Source organism: Erpetoichthys calabaricus, chromosome 2 (genome assembly GCF_900747795.2).
Source record: "Erpetoichthys calabaricus chromosome 2, fErpCal1.3, whole genome shotgun sequence".
NCBI lineage: Eukaryota > Metazoa > Chordata > Cladistia > Polypteriformes > Polypteridae > Erpetoichthys > Erpetoichthys calabaricus.
The window spans coordinates 220,189,642-220,205,579 of record NC_041395.2 but is presented as its reverse complement, the minus strand read 5'-3'; the positions used below and the strand labels follow the sequence as shown (position 1 = coordinate 220,205,579).

The window sequence follows — 15,938 nt, the reverse complement described above, 5'->3', positions numbered from 1 at the left end:
AGCCCTAATTCTTTCTAATATGCTTTTTTTTAGTACGAGGGACGTTCAAAAATATTCGGCACATTTTTTGAACTCTGTTTATTAAGAATTTCAAAAACAAATTAAATCACTTTTCTACATAGCCACCTTCATTTGTGATGCAATTTTCCCAGCGTCATACCAACTTTTTAATGCCCAGTTACTACTCCTGCTGCATTCACAGTTTCTAACGAAAATATAAAAGTGCAGAAACTTTTTGAATGTCCCTCGTAAATCTAAAGCACCACCCTCTTTTATAAAAACAGAACAATGACATCGCATATCACAGCTTCAGTTACCACATGACTAGCAACAAGAGTGGTAACTAAAAACAGTAATGCTGCCATAATGAAAGTAATTCTGAAAATGGCAGCACCCACTAACAAAGTAAATGGCACCGATGTGACATCATAAGAACAGCAATAACATTTTTCAAAAATAAGTTTTCAAATGAAAAACTAACAATATGAAGATGATCTTTGACATTTCAGAGCATATCCGTGACAGCACTGGCCTGAGAAACCGATTCTTTTGCTCAGAGCAATCAGACTTTACAGTAAATACACTGATGTGAATTGAGACAGTGAAGATTTTTTAGGAATAGGATCATGAGATGAGATGTAGTCCAAAAGGACAAGCTAAGGCTGTTACCAAAAATCTAACCGATCTGTTGTCAAGTTCAAAACAACAGTCTAAAAATCAAAGATTTTAGAGCAAAAGATTTACCGTATTTTTCGCACCATAAGACGCACTTTTTTTTCCCCCAAAAGAAGGTTGGAAATGTCTGTGCGTCTTATGGAGCGAATATTGCGTCACAGACCATGATGTGTATTACCTGACAAAAGTCGACATCCAGGGGTAGAGGGCGACAAAACTCCCTGTTACGTTACAGGCATTCCCTCTGTGCTTGGAGGAATGTTAGACTCATTGACTCGGCATCTAATCCTTGCGTGTGTGTGAGTTGCGAAATGTAAACAAATATACACAAAGGCAAGATGGCATCTACATCTTATGAGGGAGCGAAGCGAGTGCAGAAAACAAAATACTCAGCAGACAATGTTTTGCGCATTATCACTGAATCGGACTCTGATTTTTCAGAATCTGATTTTGTTGAGAGTGATCAGGAGATCGAACAAGATAGTGAGGAACTGGCATCAGCTGATCGGGACACCAGCCGATGCCGCCCCAGCTGAGCATATTCATGCTGCCGATGCACCTATGGCAAGGTTCGTGTGGGAGGAATACCTAGACATTGATCCGTGGGAGCCAAACTGGCTACCGGACTTCACAAGACAGTATGGCTTGCTGTTGGACTCGACAGATTACCAGCCGCTAGACTACTTCAGGCTGTTCTTTCCTGAAGCTGCCTTTCAGCTACTGTCAGACGAGACAAACAGGTATGCAGAGCAATTTTTTGAATCGAGGGCTGTGCTTGCACCGCATTCTCATTTTTCAAACTGGAAACCCACAACAAAACACGAGATGAAGGGCTTTGTGGCATTACAAATATAGATGGGACTAGACTGACGATATAACTTCAGGAAGCATTGGTCCAAACGTGCTTTGTCCCCTGGTGGCTTTGGACAGGTTATGCCGCGTGATGATAGGTATGTGCTCCTGCAAAGTGATTGTGAGCAACTGAGATTCATAAATTCTGACACTAGCGATGAGGAGTTCTTGGGGTTTCCATAAAACTAGAAGAGTGCTTGAACCTTAAAGTCTGTCCTTATTTGTTAATGACAGTGATGATGTTTCTTAATACCGCTGTTGAATTTACATGTTTGAAATATTATTCTGCTATATTTTATTAAACATATTAGTGCACCATTTGGTTCAGAATATTTTTTTTCTTGTATTCCTCCTCTAAACCTAGGTGCGTCTAATGGTCAGGTGCGTCTTACGGTGCAAAAAATACGGTAATTCAAAAAGTTTTTATCCTGATCTCGGCCATTCCAATGATGTCACACACTGAACATTCCTAGGCGGTCCAGGGTAATATTGACAGGGCAACAGACAACACAATGGCTCCAAAATGGTGGTGCCCATAGCAAAACAAAATGGTGTTAAAAGATAATTGGTAAAAATGCACAACTTTTTAAAAACTGTTTCTAGACAAAAACAATGGCAAAACTGAATTCTTTACTTTACAAAAAACTCACTTTGTGTATAAAAGTCCACCAAATGCAAATCATACAGTAGAAGAACATCACAATACTACATAGTTACTCTTTGTCAATGCTAATGAAGGGAGCAAAAATATTTTAACTAATAAGGACAGGCAGAAGAAACGTATATCAAAAACCAAGTCAATATTTTTCATGTATCACAGAATCAGAAACCAGAAATCACTAAAGTAAACACATGCGTTAAGTTTGTTTTAACTTTTGTGAGAAGAAATACTCTCCAGACATTATAAAGATTTGGGTCAGCCATCCGTATATTACAGTATATCCTGGCTGCAAAAGTTTGAAAATAATTGAACAAGACTGAGTCCAAAACAGAACTCCCAGACTGGAGGTAAGATGGCGGTTTTAAAGGACCGGAGAGGAAGTGACGTCATCGTGGCTGGAACCAGAAGTGACATCATCCAAAATGCCAGAACCGGAAGTGACGTCATCTAAGGCGCCGGGACCTGGTGGGATTTCCTGGGAATGGTTTGCAAGAAACTGAGAAAGACAGTCAGCACACCCTGCCGCCCCCTGGTCTGATATCTATCTATGGTATTAACATTACTCAGGCCCTTTAGCTGTCTCCTATTCACACGTGTGTGACACTTTATAATATTGGATGACCAGGAGGTGCAGTGCACCATCCTTTATGGTGTCACAGGAAAGAAATTACATGCAACATACTCCTGGTTTTACGGGCAGCACTCTGACAATATTGCAAAAAAAATTGGGAGTGGATAATTGTGGAGTAAACCGCAAGACAATGGTTATATTTTTTCATTATGTATATTAAAGAACCATCAACAACAAATCAAATCAAATTAATAACATATTTAATAATTATTATAAAAGTAAAGTTGAATAAATCGGATTCTGCAACTGCATGAATAAAAGGTAAAGTACCACTTCCGGTTAACTGAAATAACCCAAAAGTTGATAGAAATCTACGTTTTGTACCTAATACTTGTATGAAAATGTGGTTAACCTAAGTGAAAGCATACTCAAGTTATCGTGTTACGCACACACACGCACAGACAGAAAGACAGACACACAGATATAATTCCAAAAATGGTATTTTCGAACTCAATGAGGTCTAAAAAGTTGAGATTCATCAAAATCTCAAAATGGAACTTTTGGAGAATTCCAATACTTTCTCTATACTTTGTATATGGGAGGTCTAAAACATCAAGATTCATCAAAATCTCGTCATCAAATCTTTGGACGATTACAATACTTTCCCTACTACTTTGTATACGAGAAAGTAAAAAGAAGTCTCAAAATAGCTGCGTAAAAACAATTATTCTTGTCACAATAAGATAGTAATTATTTTCATCTATATCTGTAGCTCAAAGACCTATAATGGTATGTGAAAGGAAATTAACTAAATCCAGAATAAAGAGAAAAAATAAAATAATCCAACTCTTCACATTTCTTTTAAAAAGAGGTTAAAAAGTCAATACACAGATTAACAAAATCAAGAAGATGAAATTGATGTTCCAACTTTTTAGTCTGCCAGCAATGATAAAATTAAAAACTAGATATACTGTACATTCACTACTGCCTTCCAGCTCTGGAGTGTGAGCGATGGAAAGTGTACCAGGAAAGATCAAGGATAGCTTTGCCTGCATGCCTGTATCATACACATATCGGCGAAAGGAAAGGCAAGCGCAGAGTGTTAGTAACACTTTCAAAGTGTTAGGCCTGTGATTGGTTACATACTAACTTATTCACATTTCTTGAAAAAAAAAAGATGAAAAAGTTAATACACTGATTAAAAAAAACAACTGGATGAAACTGTCATGACAAAGTTCTGATGTTTTAGTTAGCCAACCATGGTAAATTTTAATGACTGGATTTATATTCACTATTGCTTAATAGCTCCAGAGTGTGAATGTGAGCAGAATGGAAAGGCACATCTTGAAGGGACATGGACGAAATATCGAGAGATGGAATTCAAAAATAGTCATGGGCTAAGCAAAAAGTCAAAACCAGGAACTGGACAAAGGAAACCGATTGTAAAATTTGAAATACTGGAACTACCTAAATGACTTTTTCCTAAATAATTATATGATAGTTCTAAAGACATTTTACAAAACTTGGACACGGTTATCACTGCACTGATATCTTTTAGGATGCTTGTATCATTGTGTTGTACGCAACACCACCAACCAAACACATGACCACCAATCAGTGCCGTTGTGACAAATAACATGTCCACAACTGCAAAATGACACGAGATAATATCATGAACAACACTATAAAAATTATGACAGTAAGAATGTCACATCATATTAATGAAAAACAATTCCCACTGAAGAGCCCCAAGTTCAAATCCCAGCACTGTCTGTGTGGAATGTATAACTTCTCTCTGGATCTTCCTTCCTTCACTTAATTATTGGCCTCATAACTTCTTCTTCTTCTTTCGGCTGCTCCCATTAGGGGTTGCCACAGCGGATCATCTTGTTCCATATCTTCCTCTCCTCTACATCTTGTTCTGTCACACCCATCACCTCCATCTCCTCTCTCACCACATCCATAAACCTTCTCTTAGGCCAACTGATTTCTCTAATTTCTCCCCTAGTGGGTGAGTGTCTATGAGCCTGCTTTGTGCAGACTTAGTGTTCCATCCAGGTTTGGATCATGTATTTCTCTCAGGGTTTCTGAGAGAGGATTTGGAAATTGTGCAACACTGAAGTAGAGAAGCAGGCTAGAAAATGGATGGATGTTGGGGAAACCAGGGGCATTCTAGTCACCCCAACCCCGACGCAGACAGGCAGAGACACAAGTTCAAGACAGCACGCGTTTATTTCCGTGGCAAAGCACTTTTCCCTCGCTCCCCACAGCAGCACATTATAATTAAGCAGTACCACATACACAATCTCTTGTTTCTTTTCATGTCTCTCTTTCAAGTCACTTCCTCCTCTACTCCTTCTCACAAGCGTTGTCCTCTACCACCTCTTTTATGGGGCACCTGGAAGTGCCCCAGGTGCTCCACGACCTTCTTCCAGCATCACTTCCAGGTGTGTCAGAAGCAGTGCCACAAAGGACTCAGTCGTACCTGCAGCACCCCCTGGCAGCACCCCTGGAACCCAGCAGGGCAGCTCCAAACTCCAGTTCCCAGCGTACCCTGTGGGAGTCTGTGGTGCTACAGCAACCCAGGGGGACTGTCCTCTATCGTCCCAGGGAAGATAATGCTCCAAACATGGTCTCTCCCTCAGTCCTTCCACCCAGCTGGCGTCCCGGCCAGGTAAAGGCCCTTACCATCCGACATAATGGATTCCTGCATAGTAGATACAGCAAATAAGCTCAACTGTGAAACGTCTTTTTCCATGTACTGTAAGCAGCACAAAAATAGTACATTGCCGGTTAAAAAAACTTACAGCAGAATGCTAACAATTTACAAGTGTTAATTTGAGATAAATAACTTAGATGCATGCAGAATTGTGATTATACTGTACACCCCTTTTTCTCTTCTATCTATTTAAATATTTGTCAGATAAAACTAATCTTCTGAGTAAACAACAAAAGGCATATCTAATGAGATACTCTGTTCTCCTCTCTTGCCACATGCAACTAGCAATTAAATCCATTTTAAATACTGGGTTGGGATGAAAGCTGAATACTGCGTGTGACTAACGCAGTTATAACTAATCAAACTTTTGTTTTGCTACCAAGTCTCGAAAGAGAAGTCCACCTCTGTGGAGACAACATGATAAAGCATTTGTCATAAGGTGGCACACCCATGACAGATAAAAACCTCTCAGAATCTGAGATCAAGGGTACCTTTGCTTTACATGTCTTGTCTGTATTGTGCACACTTGAAAGGAGGGAAAGGCAAGATTAGAGAGTTAGCAACGTTCTCAAACACTTTTAATCCAATTCATGGCCATGTCGGGTCACATACTAGCCTGGCCATATCACTCATGCACCTCCTATTGGGATGCAAAATGAAAAATTGAAGTATCCCAAGAAAAGCCCTTGCAGACAGTAGAAACATCTGCAAACCTTACACAGACATTAAATGGGTGCAGGATTGAAGCCCTGGGTACTAAATCTGTACATGACTGTACTGTCCTGCATGCACTGGATTCAGAAAGCATTCAGACCTCTTCCCTTTCTACACACTTTATTGTGTTGTACAGTTAATTTTACATTGGCAGATTTGCCATTTTTGCCTATCAAGCTACACTCAGTACCCAATAATGACAAAGTGAAAACATGTTTTCAGAAAGATTTGCAAATGTATCAAAAATAAACTCTCCCATTCCTATAATTGTTTAGACCTTTAAGTCAGTACTTTGTAGAAGCCCCTGTGACAGCAATAATAGCTTCAAGTCTTCTTTGGTACAAGATTTGCACCCCTGCATTTGAGCCGTTTATTCTGTGGTAGATCCTCTCACCTCTCAGGGTCCATAAGTTTGAATAGGAAGCATCTGAAACAACCATCTTCAGGTCTCTCCACAGATGTTCTATGGGGTTTAACTCTGGGCTTTGGCTGGACCATTCAAAGACAGTCATAGACTTGTCCTGAGGCCACTCCAGTACTGTCTTGGCTCTATGCTTTGGGTCAGTGTTATGTTCTAGGTGAACATGCACTCTGGAATAGGTTTTTTTCAAGGACCTCTATGTTTTCGGCTGCGTTCATCCTTCCCTCAATTGTGACTAGTACCCCTGTTGCTGCCACCTAGAAGCAGCCCCACAGCATGATGCTTTCACCACCATGCTTCTCTGTAGGGATAGTATTATGCAGGTAATGAGCAGTACCTGGTCTTCAACAGAAACAGCGCTTGGATGTTGGCCCAAAGAGTTTGATTTTTGTCTCATTACACCAGAGAATCATTTTCCTCTTGCTCTCAGTCTTTTAAATACTGCCACCCCAAGCAGTAGTTTGCTACCCTACCAAAAATGCCTGATCGATGGAGTGCTGCTGAGATGGCCTTCCTTCTGGCAGGTTCTTCCATCTCAGGAGAAAACATCTGAAGCTTTGTTGCAGTGACAATTGGGTTCTTGGTCAGCTTCCTGGCAAAGGCCCTTCTGGCCTGGTTACAATTTGGCCAGATTAGCAACTTTAGGAAGAGTCCTGATAGTTCCAAAGTTCTTCCACCTCACAATTATTGAGGCCACTGCACTTCTGGGTCCTCATGTATAAACGGTGCATACACACAAAAATGTTGTGTACTCCAGTTTCCACGCGCAAATCGCGATGTATAAAACCTAAACTTGCCGTAAAGCCACACACATTTTCACTCCAGCTAAATGCTTGGCATACTCAAGTTCTCCGCTCGGTTTTGCAAACTGCCGGCACCCACCGTCAAAGCAGTGCTTTTGTTCCAGTGTGGTTTCCCTTTCTTTTTTAGATCCATATTCCTGATGCGGCTTTATTAAATACACTGAAATTAACTGCATATTGTTTATTAGTTTAAGAAATCTGATTGTAATTAACCTGTAACAATATAATGGTCCACGGAATGGCCAAACTATTCCAAATACCATAGCTGCTGTAGCATTGTTACTCTCACTGCACCTTCTTCTTCTTCTTTCAGCTGCTCCCGTTAGTGGTTGCCACAGTGGATTATCTTTTTCCTTATTACTATCACTGCACCACTTATATCACTGTATTTGAATGTGGAATCACAGCTCTACAGCAGCTGATCGGAAAGAGAATTATTGGTATACAGCATCAAGCACACGCTGCCTCAGCTATGCTGTCTATTGAACTGCTTCCATACAGCAAACACTTCAGAGCCTTTCCTGTATGGACCTCGCGGTTCAAAAACAGTTTCATCCCACGAACTATAAACACAATCAATCAGTCCATCAAGTGCTCCTTGTAGATAAATTAATTTGCAAACCTTTCTGAAAATGTGTTTTTCACTTTGTCATTATGGATTATTGAGTGTAGATTCATTCATTCATTCATTTTCTAAGCCATCTTTATCCTGATGGGCAAAAATGACATACTGCATTTATCTATTTAAATCTACAACTCAATAAAGTGTGCATAAAGTGAATGGGTCTGAATACTTTCTGTATCCACTGTAGATAATTTTATGTTTGTGCAGTACCCCTAAGCATATAAGGAAATTAGGCTAAATCACACTAATCACTCATGACCTGACTAATTATACTATGGGGACCTATCTGACTACAATAGAAGGTGTCATCTTTCCTGTAAACTCCTCCTATGATGATTTTGGATGAGGTACCAAAGTTCATTCCTGGGTGGTGCAGTGGTTAGGGCTAACTTCACAGATCCCATGTCCTACACCCAAGTTTTCATGTTCTCTATCTGCATGGGTCTTCCTAACAACAACTTGTTAACTGTAAACTCAAAACTGGTCAGTATGTGTGTGTGTGTGTGTGTGTGTGGGCAATATGATGCACTGCTTCTCTCTCCATGGTTGGTTACTACATTGTCCCAATAATCCCACTTCAACTGTGACCCTGAATTTGGTTTGCCAATAACTCACTGTTGACTGGTTCCTTCCTTGTGATCACAGTTGTTGGGACAGAAACCACTTCTATGTGACCATGAATTTGATGATCACCTTATAAAATGGATGGATGGAAAATCTGTGCTGCTGAAATAGCCTCTGGGCTCTTGCAATCCTGAACTGGAAAACGTGCGTTTGGTTTGGCGTCCATCTGTTTTTTAACTGTTTCTCATTTTTTGTTGCTTTGTTGCCTTCCACCAAAGTAGCTGGTGGAAAACCCACAGAGACTTGAGGAAAGCATGCAAACTCCACACAAACAGAGACCAAGCATGGGATCTGTAAAGCATAAAGCATCAGCACTAGCCCACTGTGCCACCCATGCCTTTTATGCTAGTGTAGTGAATAAGAAGATGTCTTCAATTCTCACACTTAAAGCAGGGATTACGTAAACTGCAGTGTATCTCCAGATTATAACCATACGTTTCAATTTGTGGTGTTGGTTCACAGCTCTAGGCTCAAATCAAACACAGGTCACTTTCCTGTGTGAAATTTTCAGAATACACGCAATACTCACTCTGCTCATTGTACTGAGAAATGTTTTAAAAGCTTCTGCACTTACGTCTTAGTCCAACCTAATTTGTCTTCCCTTTATCTAACAGCTTTCTTTGTTTCCTCACCCATGGAGGAACGACGTGTCTTTTTGGCAGGTGCTAGTTCAAAAGGGAATGCAATTTAATGTACAATCTGGTGAAGGTGTCTGCAGGATTTTTAACCAGCTTCACTCTGAACGATGAATTTTGCTCACACCCTCTATTGAATGCCCTCTAATATTATGTCTATATAAATATGCAGTGGATTTGTATTTTTATCAGATTTTATAAATTCTCAAAAAGAGCTTGGTTGGGTAGTTTGAGGTGGCTAAACAGTTTTGTCAAGGTCTTGAAGAAAACAGACAATGCTGGGGACATACAATGCACTATTTATTCCTTTGTTTCTGGGTTAAATACTATGTGTAGTCACTCATCTAACTCCAGCTAAGAAATCGCTTTTTCCATCTTTTTTTTTTTTTTAACAGGTAATGGGGTCAGATCACTGAAAGACAAAGCATACATTAGAGCAGCAGGCGTTCTTGACAGTTCATGCAATATAAATAGACTTTACCCATGGGTACCTCAGGCTAGTCTCCGTGAATGGAAAGCATGACTTTCTCTTTTACCTTATCTTATTCTCAAACCCACTTAAGTTGATTCAGGATCACAAGTGTCTAAGCCCATACTGGCAGTAGTGGGTACAAGGCAAGAAACAACACCAACCATTGCAGGGCCCACTTACACTTGCTGCACATCCATACTTGCACTCATAAAGGGCCAGTTAGGTAGCCTAACCAACAAGTCTTCAGGGAAGTGGGATGAAAAATGAAGTATCTTGTGGAAAAGCCACAGAAACATGAGGAGAATATTAAAAATCCACACAGACAACAGCTAGGCATGGGATCCATGAGCCAGCTGCATTAGCCCACTGCACCACCCATGTCTTTTATGCCAGTGTAGCATAAGAGGATGACTTAAATTCTCACACTTAAAGCGGGGATTAAATCAAGTGTGCTATATCTCCAGATTGTAGCCATACTTTCACATGTGTGGTGTCATTTTTGGTTCACAGCTCTGGGCTCAAATCCCAGGCAGGTCACTTTTCCATGTGAAATTTCTCAGCTCTCCATGTGTTCTGCACTCAGGCTTTCTCTACAGATCTGCAAATTAAGTTAACTGAAAGCTCTAAACAGGCATGGTGTGCATGTGTGCCTTGAATGGATTGGCGTATAATTTCAGGTTATTTCCTCCTTTTTACCCAAAATGTCTAGGATAGGCTTCAGCTTCCATGTACCTGAGCTCTGGACAGAGCAGATTCATAAATGACTCAAATTTAATTTATTGATTAATTCATCATGTAAAAGTGTATTTCAATGTATACTCATTAATATATTCACACAGTGGCCTTAGTATCTTATTTCAGAGGTCAGTCTGCACTGCTTGGCTAGGTCATTTTCTGTATGGACTTCTGAGTTTTCTCCTGGTTTTCCAGTTTTCCTACCACATCCCAAAGACAAGTAGATGAGAGCAATGGATGGATCTAAACTGATGCTATATGAGTGATTATGTGCCTATATGGGATTTTGCTCCATGAAAGATTGACGTTCCATCCAAGGTCACCTCCTACCTTATGCCCGCCACTTGCCCACATAATCCCCACCCCTCCAAACTCTAAAGCACTTTTACAAAATGGGTAGATGTATAAATGGCTGGATTTGATTTCAGTAGGGTCTACCATTTCCCAGTATTAAGTTGAGAAAAGTCTAAATGAGGTCCACTGCTACACTTTATAAATAAAATAATAGGGCTCTAAAATTCTCTGTCCTGCTTCCCCTAACCCAATAATAACAGGACACTACACCTAGTATCAATTGTCAGAAGTACCAAATTGTGTTGAGAGAATATTTAACATGAAAAGCCAAATCAAGGAATGCACAATACAAGGCATGAAATAACACAAACTGTATATCTATATTACTAAACCACAGTTTTAATTTATGCACGGATGCACCGATACGCATGCGCAGTGCGCCGCGGCGCCCCAGAGTCAAACGCAGCGGCTTCCCAGAGTCAGTAGGTGGCGCCCAAACACCGCCCAAACACCACAACCCACAGTCAAACGCAGCGGCCTCCCAGAGTCAGTAGTATGTATGTGCCAGCAGTCTGTGTGGCATGTTTGAATCACATAACGGTAATTCAGTAACAGAGAAACAACAACAAGACCGCATGGATACAAACAATAAATGGAGACACCTACCACGCGCTTCACAAACACCACAAGCAAAGAAGTCACGGCTCCAAAACGAAACACCTCAAGTAACAGAAATACAAAAACGAGCCCGTATGGATAAACAAAATGAACGAAGGCGCCTACAACGCGCCTCTGAAACAGCGGACGCAAAGGAGTCACGGCTCCAACAACACAGAGCTCAAAGGTGCCTACAACGCATTTCTGAAATACTACATGCAAGAGAGGCACAGATCCAAAACGAATAATCCATTGTGCCACCAGTCAGTGTGTATAGGTTGGAGTATGCTTCCTAACAGTAAACGACTTCTACCTAATGACACAGCCACAGAACAACAAAGACGAGACCACATAGATAAACACAATACACGGAGGCTCCTACGACACGCTTCAGACACACCAGAAGCAAAGACGTCACGGTTCCACAATGAAAGAGCTTAACTAAATACAAACACAAGCCCGTATGGCTATGACCTGTAAACGAGCCCGTATGGATAAAAAGAATGAACGAAGGTGCCCACACAAAGAAACCGCTGTAGTACAAATATGTTTATTTAATTAAATGAAAACTTTACCATGGCTACGACCTGTAAACTAAACCTGAGGTAAAGCGTGCACGCCAGGTTGTACAGCCGCCCGAACGCGACCGCCCACACCACTGCATATACCACATTCGTTTAGTAATGTAGCCCTCCATGCCCGGATCCGCCGCCATGGCCACTTCAGCACGCGAATCCGCCGCAGTCAGCAAATGACTTCTCGCTGACGACACAGCCATAGAAAAACAAAAACGAGACTGCATAGCTAAAAACAATAAACGAAGGCGCCTACAACTGAGTCACAGCTCCAAAAAGACACCGCTGTAGTACAAATATGTTTATTTAATTAAATGAACTGTCCCAGGACGCACCCACCCTCCATGATATTTCATCCCTCCCAGTATCGAAGGGAACAGAAAGTGATTGCCATTTTTGGATTTGCGATTCTTTTGAGAATCGCGGGCTTGCTGGTAAAGAAATAAGGGGCAGTACGTCTGAAATTGAGCGAAGGACAGCTAAACGCATGCAATGGATAGAGTCACTGCCCAGTAAGAAATTACAATTTATATCCTACTGCACCTACAACCTAACAGTGGCTCATTCCTCCAGTGTAATTCCTGAGCACACAACTCAGGAAAAGTGCAATGTTGTACTTCTTGGTCACACAATTCTGGCTGGAGCAGGGTAAGCCTCTTTTTCTGGTATTCTCTAGCAATGAAGCAATTTTTTCTCCCAAAATGCAGTCAGTGTGTCTGCCTCTGAGTTTGAAACCTCATTTAAACTCTCAACATGTATTTTTCTTTTAAACAACTTTCTATTCCTGCTAGGCTAGGCAAAAACACTTTAGTGACCTGTGGTTAGTATAAGTTCACTGTCTATAAAGACCACTAAAGGAGGGTGACATCAAAAACCCACTCTCTGCTCCAAACCCTTCTTGATGGTGAGATAACAAGCATCAGAGTTACAAAACAGAGGTAGGCTACAACCCATAGTACTCCCTACATCAAACAGGAACATGAGGAACCTGAGCAAACCACAAAGGCTGAAAACCCATTTTATGATGGTCCAAGGCCTGATGCACTGTGGGAAAGTAATCTTGGTAGCAGGAAAGATGTAAGAGAGGTAGTAAGATAAAGGCATGATGGGAGAGTGTAAGGACTGTAAAGAAAGCAAGACATGGCTGAGGAAAACAGAACATGAAGCAAACCGGCAAAGAACTGAGATAAGAATGATCAGATGGATGAGTCTGTAAACCTGGAAAATGGCTGTTAAACTGGTGATGATAACGACAGATTATATGGGAGGTGGATCTTCTCTTTTTGTTTGTTCTACTCCTTTTTGCCTCCATTAATTAAGACACATCCCATGTTACTGTTTTTCAGAATATTGGAAAGAGGATGTCTTGCCAGCAGTTCATAGGAAACCTTTCACGGCTTAATGATGGGGGTGACTTCTCCCCAAATCTTCTCAAGGTAATTAAGAAGGCTGTTAATACTTATTGTATAGAGTGTTAATCCCAAAATGAAATTGCATAGTTTTTGGATTATCTTTTTCCAATTGTAACAAATGTTTAAACAATAGAAAGGTAAGGATCCCACACCGGTAATTGGTGTAAATCTTACTCCATTGTACTAAAGGGCTTTCAATTAATTTATGCCAGTGTGGCTGCTCAAAAAATCAATAATATTTTTAATGTATTATTTTCATGACACCTTTATCCAAGGCACCTTACAAGTTTGGGGTACCTTACAGTTGCTAGTGTAAAATTTTACCTTTAGGACACAAGATGGTTAAGTGACTTTCTCAAATACACAGAAGCTGAACTGATAGCCACCAGCTGATTATCGTGAATTCTATAAATATATAACGTGGCTCCAACTTCAAGTGACCCTCCTGTTTAAGGAGATCATTATTAATTGCAAATTAAACCCTTTTAATTTAATTTGATAGCCCTTGAAGCAAAGACTATTCTTTTAAAGTGACAACTCTGTGGATTTAGACCTTCTGCATTCTACTGACAAGCAACATGAATGCAGACAATTGTGGTCATGTATTCTCCTAGAAGTGCTGCTTGATGAATACAAAGAAGAACAACATTAGTGACACACTTTTACCACTTCTAGCACACTTGCCATTACAGCTATAGTAAGTGATTTGGCTTTGTTTTTCACATGGATGTAGGCATTTCCACCCTGTTGTTCCTACTTGCTCCACTAAATTCAGCTACTGAAAAGAGATTCTTCGTGTAGTCTTTTCCTTGCAGCCCAATTTTAGTTCATCCACTAAATACTTTGCTCAAGCAGGCTTTCATGTGTGGGACAATCTGCTTGAAAGCAGAGCAGATGGTGACATCAATCTGTTTAAGATGGCACTCAATGCCAAGCCATACTTGCCAGGGAGAGAGAGAGAGACAGTGTGCGAGTTCCTGCAGAGAACAAAACTCCACAGTATCTGTGTAGCAGATCACTGAATGACGAAGGAAATGACCAGGAGGGCCAGCTGACAGGTTAACTGCAATTTTCTTATTGAGCATATAAATTTACCTCTCATCTGATGAAGTTCTGTATGTCCTTTGGCATCTTGTTTCCCTGCCGGGTGTTTGCATGGTCAGACAAGAATACTTTATTTTTTGGCACCTTACGCTTTCAATATGAAGCAGTCATTCTTATATTTTCAATAAATGCTATGCATAATTATTGGCAGATATATTTGTAGTAATGATTTAAGGTGGGAAAGTAAATATTTACTGTATGTCTTTGTTTTATTAGTGACCCTTTTGTCATTGCTGACTGAAATGTTAAAACCCCAACCATCATCTACACTACCTTTATGATAACTGTCAATGTCTTTAATGAGGGCCAGCAGGGTAACATGACCAGCTGGGACATTCACAACCTGGAAGGACAGGGGGAGACAGCTTGCACAGGGCTTTGTTTCCCCCAGGACCCTAGATGGCAGTGCAGGGCATATTAGGAAATAGAGTTCATCAACTCAGCCCTGTTGGGTTCATTGGGTGCTGTCAGGAGTTGCTGAGGGATTTGGCAAATCCTACTTTTTTGGGTTCCAGCCTCACACAGAAGTGCTACTGAGCCACAGCTTTGGGACTCCAGAATTTTTTCTGGGTGTTACATAAAAGGAACTACTTACCTCAACTCCGAGAGCCAGATTCAGAAGGAGGAGGACAACACTTGAGGTGAGAAGTTGAGGTGCTGATGAGATTGGACGGAAAGATTGCTGTGTGTTGAATTGTACTTGTGGTGGTGGTGGTGTTGGAAACTCTTCCCTGTAAGAGTTTCACATAAATAAATCCTTGTGTGTTACTGAAGCACATGTGTCCAAGCTTTTGTGTTTGGGGAGCTGCCCCCTGGTGACCACACTCTGCTCTCAGAGAACTCAGTTGAGAACTTGTTCTTTTTGTGTATGATTGGATTCCATAATTATGGTAATTCCTTGCTACTTTTCCTAGTTAAGTGTAGCTTCACAAATATATGTTTTAATCCCACATTAATTAACTGGATGGTTTGTTTAATAGAAATGAATTCATGGACTGCTGAAGCACCTACAGTTTTGGGATTCACAGACATTGTTGCAGGTCTCCGTATTATTAAAGAACAAAGAGCACCAGTGGCGGTATTCAATAGTTTTATAAAGATGATTCAACGTTGATTTTAAATTTCTACACATCACTATGCTGTATTGGCATCATAGCCTATAATTAATAAATGCCTCATCATAAAATGGAGTGTAATAAATATCTGCCATCAAGAAAGAATAAAGGTTACTAACACCGTCCTCAGTTATTCTCTTTTTTTTTAATAATTTTATTGATTTTATTGTAATCATTCCATACAAATAGATACATTTTTACAAAAAAAATAGGATTGAAAACAAATCAACCCCCACCCCTGAGAAAAAGAGCATGGCCAAAGGACTAAAACGTA

General features: G+C 40.5%; 1 protein-coding gene across 1 annotated transcript in view; it reads left to right on the top strand.

The window, feature by feature from the left end:
- The window catches only part of psda (pleckstrin and Sec7 domain containing a), a 176,935-nt gene that overhangs the window by 55,153 nt on the left and 105,844 nt on the right, over positions 1-15,938 (top strand). The window contains exon 9 of the mRNA XM_028793390.2: positions 13,380-13,469. Coding sequence (XP_028649223.2) covers positions 13,380-13,469 — 90 coding nt within the window. The remainder of the gene's footprint in view (positions 1-13,379; positions 13,470-15,938) is intronic.